The sequence below is a fragment of the Brassica oleracea genome, chromosome C6, assembly GCF_000695525.1.
Source record: "Brassica oleracea var. oleracea cultivar TO1000 chromosome C6, BOL, whole genome shotgun sequence".
NCBI lineage: Eukaryota > Viridiplantae > Streptophyta > Magnoliopsida > Brassicales > Brassicaceae > Brassica > Brassica oleracea.
In genome coordinates, this window is record NC_027753.1 from 3,688,656 (window position 1) to 3,695,558 (window position 6,903).

A 6,903-nucleotide genomic window follows, 5' to 3' on the forward strand; every position below is an offset into this window, starting at 1 on the left:
CTCACGTTTGGGTTAACAGCTTCCTCACCTTCTTCATCTGTGGTGGATGCAACATGGACTTCACAATCCGGATTGGCGCCTGAGGTTGCAGGATCTGTGGCAGTATCTTTTATTCCTGAGTTGTACATGTGAGGGCTTGATTCACCCCACGTGACATTAACAGGTTCGTCATCTTTGAAACGCTTCAGTAAGGGAGCAGCATGTATAGGCGTCTGTTCCTTAAAAGTGCTCTGCAAACAGTGTCAACATGAATTTTGTTAAAACTTCCATATTGATCATTAAAATCGCTAAGGACATGAAAATTTTAACAAAGACAGGACAACCATTTTTTGTGGTGACACATATCTATGTGGAAGAACAAATACAGGTTCCTCGTACACAAAGACATCATTGCAGGGTTTTCCAGGATTGATGCAAAAATTCCCTGCATCTAAATGGTACACCATATATTTATAATCGTACACCAACTTCACACTTACGTAAAAACGATACAAAACTCGGTTACATCACCTCAACGGCGTCTGTTCTATGAAATCGTGGACTCACAGCATTGGCATCCTCATTAACGTCGTGTATCTCAATGTCAGCATATGAGGGGGTGTGAACCTTGTTTACCTGAAAATGTCAACCGCCTCAGAACATAGAAAATATCATAAGATTTTCGAATCAAGACATCAGTACAAGGGTTTACCTCATCGGAGACGTCCATGCCGTCGCCTGACCGAAGAGAATACAAATGTTTTCTCAAACCAGGTGTATTAACCACTCATTTTGTTATTTTTTTCCTTCTGATTGGTGCGCTAAGTTTGGAGACCATCACCCTTAGGAGACCGGACAATCCATGATTATCGTCGTTTGCCTTCCTTTTGCGGGCCTGGTAGATGGTACCTTCAGGTATACCACAGCGACAGCAGCACAAATTTCTCCCAACTCTCCTATCTGTTTCTGGAAGGCACTAGCCAGCTGTTTGAACTGCTGTTCTATCCACAGCTTCAAATCTTCATGCGTACACTTAACTGGTTGAAGTGGAGCCTATGGTTCCCTGTCTTCAGATGAAGAGATGTCCTCGATTATAATTGTAGCAGGTTTACGGGGGCGTAGATTGCGGCGGTGGACGGGTTGATCATTAGGTTGGTCCACCTTACGCACACCTTTTCCCGCGTTTTTTTTTCCTCTCGAATGGGGGAAAATGAAGTGTCTCCACCCGGGAAATCTGATTTTTGAAAATGATGTCCACTAAGCATCAGCTCAACCAAATGCGTCACACGCTCATCTGTAGCCTCGTCCAACCACAAGTATCGTTCAGCTTCCGGAATAGGCATGAATTGAATGGTTAACTAGTGAAGAATAACCAAAATTGGAGGTATTAATATATGTTTGAGATACTTAAAAATTTATTGAAATATTATTGAAATGTCAAAGAGAGAACTGCAAACTTACATATGGATCTTCTTCGACTGCAACAATGTCATTGACACTTAGAATGGTCACAGTGTTCTCGCAAGCGAGAGGGTCAACTAAGAAATTATCGGTGGACTATGCGTTGGGAATCTTTGGCAACAGCAAAGGCACCGCTTCAAAAGCGAACAACTGAAGAGCCAAAGGGAATCCATAGGCAGCTGAGGTCTGTTGAGATAACCGGTGTCGCATTTCTCCCAGTGGGTCTTCGCTTGTATAAGGCGGCAACAAACGCGGTAAAGTCTTCAAGAACGACTCTCTACCCCAAAGATACTCCAAGAAGTACTCTACGTCGCAAAGCATCTCGACATACTTCGGAGTCAGGTTGAGCCGTTTATTACTGCAACATATGACACCATCAACCAGCGCAATGAGAGCCAAAGGAACATGTTTCTAGGGTGCTAGAAATGGATTGTGAAGCATCTTAAGGACGTCAGGTACCGTAATGTCACCAAGCGCTGTATCAAAAAGCTCGCGCCACATAGTTGAACCTGGATCGTCCTCTGCTTCAGAATCGGCATCATAGAATGCTCCGCAGTTCAACCCAGTTACTTGTTGAAACTCATCCAGTGAGAAGCGAAGAGGATGAGTCGCAAAGTGGAACCAAAGCTCATACTTGCGCACGGTAATAAGCTGACGGCAGAGGAAGCTGTTTATTAGCTTCGCAGAGTTGTGGCAACGAGCAACATGCAACTCAAATAGCCTGCCAAATTGAGACCCCATTATAGTCTCCATGTCTTGGGAACCCTGGAGACAAGACGCAATAGTTCCGATGACGTGAGCCTTCGAGTAAATATTGAGACGCAATTTGGTTGGGTAACAACCCCATGCCAAAAGCTTCGGAGGCAATTTAGAGGAAGATTCGGCCTCCTGAAGCTGACCAATAACCAGAGCCGACATTTGTCTCGGTACGGTCGAGTGTATCGATGATCCCGTCCCCTCGTCGCCAGAATCGGAAACTAAGAAATAAACAGAATGGGAATTAATAAGAGGAGGACATGAGTAGAGAATATGAACAGTAAAGGAGCGTCATCAATGGGGAAAAACAATACAAACAGAGGTAGACATGAGCGGGGAAATCGAAGATCGGTGTACACATGCAAGGAAGAGTGGAAGGAAATTCGGATGTTTAGAACAGTGGACGAAATAGCGAATCTGGATACCGCAGAGATTTCCGACGTGGCGACTGTTTAGCGACATCGGTGGGGGATCTAGTGTTCCGCTGGACAATCTGTACTTTCTTCTTCGATTTCGATACCATTATCTCTGATTTGGAGGAAAGAGGAGAGAATAACTGCTGGTTCTGCATGACTTTTTGATTAGATTGTCCAGGACGTTTCGACTGAGTTTGAGACTTTTCGACTTTTTTTCGATTTTTGGGTTTATAGAGGGAGAAATAAGAATAATGAATGTTGCCGGTGGTTTTTCGGTAAACGGTGAGGGTCGCGAAGTTATTGGGTCGTTTGGCTAGGGAAGAGTGAATGCTCTCACGTACGAGGGATGTGTGACATTATCGTTATTCTTTTGGTCGATAAGGGTGTCTTACGTAATTTCTGGAAGACGTGCGCATGGTCAAAAAGTGTCGCGACCCATTCCGCAAATAAAAACTTGTTGCGACCCAAAGTCCAATTTGATAACTCTGCCACGACCCACTTCTCCAATTTTCTCCAACTTTCCTTGATAGGTTTGAGTTACTCGTCTTGATCATCGTCTAGTTGAAAACTGAAAAGGATTATAGTATAGATCGTCAATCATCTAGGCACATCGCCAATCCTCTAGGCACACGCATATCATCTAGGCAATCGACAATCGTGTATATGACTTTATACATAAACGCCATTTTGGCAATTTGTCTCTTTTATAATGAATTATGATTAGTTTGATACTCATGCAAATGGTATGTAGACAACCTATCTTCAGGTTCAACTATTCTATATAAAATATTTTTTATATTTATTCACCTAGTTCAAATCTGAGTACAAAAAAAAAATCTTTTGAACCCACCATAAAAATTATGCATATTTTCAATATGTAAAATTCAGATTAAACCCCTACTTTTTGCCCTTTTCTTCAGATCATCCCGAATTTCTTTGAAGAATTCAAGATAAAACATCACATCTTTCTTTGAAAGCACTCAAAACATCTAAAACATCTGCAAAACGTAGATGAAAGTATTTTGAAAAGCTTCAAAAACCACTGAAACAGTTTCAAAAGTTAGAACAAGAAACAAAGTATATCGCTATGAATATTCCTCTTTTTCTATACGGCAAGAAAATAATAATTAATATACAAAACAAAATTTAATTCTTTTATTATATTTTTCTTCAGGACGTAAAGGATGATCCATGAAATATACTCTTTGTATTATGGAATCAATCGTACCAATCTCTGAGTTACTATCAATTATTTTATCTTCATCTTTTACCGTTTAGAATTCGGTTTTTTGGAGGAGATCCCGTCGGTGACGGTGGAAGCTCTCCGGTGGAATGAGGACATGGAGAGTGAAGCTCTCTCTGGGGTGGTGGTGATGAAGGATTACGGATGAGATCTCGTCAAGGCGATTGACTCTCTCCGATATTGGAACCCTAGGAGCTTAAAGATGTGCGCGGTGAAGTTAGACGAAACTAAGGAGTTCCGGTGTGGTCCAGTGATCCGTGTGTCGGATCTCCGGTGACGGTGATGGTGAGAAGTGGTGGTGACGCGATGACCTCGCGACACGTGTCCCTCGACGTCGAGGATGGCAACACGTGTCCCAGCAGTACAAAGAAACGAATTGCGAGGCGGCGTCGGCTATTACACTTGTAAGCTAGGATTTTCCAATGTGGGCTTTAGGCCCAATTGAAGGACGAGTTGTAATTTGGGGTCCGGTCTGTTTTTGGGCTTTTGTAATTTGTATTGGGCTTTGGCCTTTTTCATATATTAAAAAAAAAACTTTGAGAAAAAAAATCAGATGGCGATGTAAGACCATCTCCAACCCAATTCCAAAACACTATTTTATTGTGATTTTGACACTAAAACATTCTCCAACCCAACACTAAAAATCACATTATTTTAGTGCAACACTATAATTTCACACCAAATTTGGTTTGACACTATTCACTGCACTAAATTACTATTTTCCCACTAAAACACTATTCAATTAATTTATTAATAAAATGGACAATTAAATAAATAACAAATAAAACTATAAATACATATAATATTTTAAAATAGTTTTTAGTGTGAAATTTGGTGTTATGGTTGGAGAAGAACTTTTTTTTAGTGTTGAAATTATATTAAAATAGTGTGTTTTTGATTATAATAGTGTTATTGGTCGGAGATGTTCTTGGTGAGGTCGAGGCTGCACAATAATTAGTAATAAAAATCAAATGGAATTAAGAATGTTAACAGTTTACTTAGTATGTAAACTAATAGATGAAAACATCAATGAAATTAAAATAATAATAAGTCAGCATCAGCACAAGTAGATTTATTATTATAAATATGTAGAGAGATGGTGGTATTCATAGTTCATTGAGATCTAAGATCAGTTGAATACCTTCTTCTATTTTCTTTAAAAGACCTTGCGCATCTTTTTTTAAGGTCAAAACTAGAAGAAGAAGAAACTCAATTTTCTCCACAGAGGAAATAAAATCCATGGCTTCTTTGCGATTCTCAGTCACCTTCCTCTTCTTCTCTCTGGTATGTTATGTACCTCTTTCCAAGTGTTCTATAAAAGCTTGATTGGGTTGAAAGCATTATTCTGCAAGAATATACATCGATTTTTTTTTTGAGTGAATATTACACCGTATTCATCAAATAGTTTATAATGAATTAATTTTGTAGCTTAATCTGCAGAAGTTTCTGATTCGTGGTTCTAACTTCTTACCACATTGTTACAAAGAAAGAAACACAAATCTTTTTTTTTTTTTTGAGAAACATGTTATTAGAATTGTTGTGAAAATGAAAGTAATTTTTTTTTTCTTTTTGTAAAATGGCTCCGTAAAATGAAAGTGAAGGTAAAATTTGAGTATTGTTTTTCAAAAGTTTTTCGTCTCTAAATATATTAAATCGGTTATTGTGTTAGTGGGTCGTGGAGGCACACACGTCAAGAAAGCTGATATCAACCAAGGAACAAGAAGTTCAGAACAATAGCCATTTGCTGAAAGATGGTGAATTCGAGGATCCTACACTGTACATGTTTTTCAAAATCAATGATCTTAAAAAAGGAACCAAATTGCCCATTTACTTCAACAAAAACGATCTTAGAAAAGTTCCTCCACTTCTCACAAGACAAGAAGCTGATCTCATCCCTTTCACTAAGTCTAAGCTTGACTTCCTTCTGAATCACTTCTCTATCTCAAAAGACTCCCCTCAAGCCAAAGCCATGAAGGAGACTCTGGTACGTTGTAACTACAAGGCCATCGAAGGAGAGTACAAGTTTTGTGGGACATCTTTGGAGTCAATGCTTGATCTCGCCAAGAAAACAATAGCGTCTAATGCAGATCTCAAGGTCATGACAACAAAAGTAATGGTACCTTCCCAACACACAATAAACTATGCTTTGCATAACTATACGTTCGCCGAGGCTCCGAAGGAGCTTGTTGGGATAAAGATGTTGGGGTGTCATAGAATGCCATACCCTTATGTCGTTTACTATTGCCATGGTCACAAAAGTGGAACCAAAGTCTTTGAGGTTAACTTGGTGACAGATGATGGGAAACATCGGGTTGTGGGACCTGCTGTTTGCCACATGAACACGTCTATGTGGAACGTTGATCATGAAGCTTTTAAGGTGTTGAAAATAGAGCCGAGGTCCGCACCAGTTTGCCACTTCTTCCCTCTTGATAACATTGTGTGGGTAGCAAAGTAGGAAAATAAACTTAGTTCCATGTGATGTGAGTATATGTGTCTTCTAATAACTATGGCTTGAAAGAAAAAAAAAGAAAAAGAAAAGGACAATCTGTTGGTTTTGGTATTGGCACTTGTGTGACTTGCAGCTTCTAACGTGAAAATACAACTAAGATTAATGTAACATATTTTTTTTTTGGAATATATGTAAACTTTACTCAAAAGGAAAAATACACTGTTTTTGCATCTTGTGCTACATATTTAAAAATAAAACAACTTCTGAAACTTAGTGCTATCTAGTGGAGAGCCACATACCAAGAGCTGCAGCAAATTTGAAGTCACCAAAAAAAATAAAAAATTGAAGTCACCTAGTTGTCTAAATGATAGGCCAGCGCGGATATGAATTTTCAGTTTTAATTATTTATGTTATTAAATGATGTATTTGTAATATTCATTCATATTATATTCATTAAGTAAATATTTTTTTTTTGCATCTTAAACTATCTATTTTTTTTACGAATGTTTGATATCATATAAAAATTGAGTATAGAGTTAATAAGATAATTTTAAAAACAAAATTTTTTTTTTCGTGTGCGATATCATATAAATAATGAT

General features: G+C 38.7%; 2 protein-coding genes across 2 annotated transcripts; one reads left to right on the forward strand and one right to left on the reverse strand.

Annotated features, from left to right (window-relative positions):
- Window positions 1-1,536: 1,536 nt before the first annotated feature.
- On the reverse strand, window positions 1,537-2,358 carry LOC106297246. Its single transcript, XM_013733525.1, has 2 exons — window positions 1,900-2,358; window positions 1,537-1,851 (listed from the first exon to the last, which is right to left on the reverse strand). Exons 1-2 carry the CDS (start codon window positions 2,356-2,358, stop codon window positions 1,537-1,539), a joined length of 774 nt encoding a protein of 257 aa, XP_013588979.1.
- A 2,604-nt stretch (window positions 2,359-4,962) lies between these two features.
- On the forward strand, window positions 4,963-6,373 carry LOC106298528 (dehydration-responsive protein RD22-like). The gene is made up of 2 exons (XM_013734666.1): window positions 4,963-5,139; window positions 5,525-6,373. The coding sequence occupies exons 1-2, from the start codon at window positions 5,095-5,097 to the stop codon at window positions 6,308-6,310; spliced, it is 831 nt and encodes a 276-aa protein (XP_013590120.1). The 5' UTR covers window positions 4,963-5,094; the 3' UTR covers window positions 6,311-6,373.
- Window positions 6,374-6,903: the final 530 nt, after the last annotated feature.

Coding starts and splice junctions, on each gene's coding strand:
- LOC106297246 (XM_013733525.1), bottom strand. CDS start 2,358: ATGTCGGCTCTGGTTATTGGTCAGCTTCAGGAGGCCGAATCTTCCTCT. Junction 1,852..1,899: donor CAGCGCTTGGTGACATTACG/GTACCTGACGTC, acceptor CTAGCACCCTAG/AAACATGTTCCTTTGGCTCT.
- LOC106298528 (XM_013734666.1), top strand. CDS start 5,095: ATGGCTTCTTTGCGATTCTCAGTCACCTTCCTCTTCTTCTCTCTG. Junction 5,140..5,524: donor CCTTCCTCTTCTTCTCTCTG/GTATGTTATGTA, acceptor TTATTGTGTTAG/TGGGTCGTGGAGGCACACAC.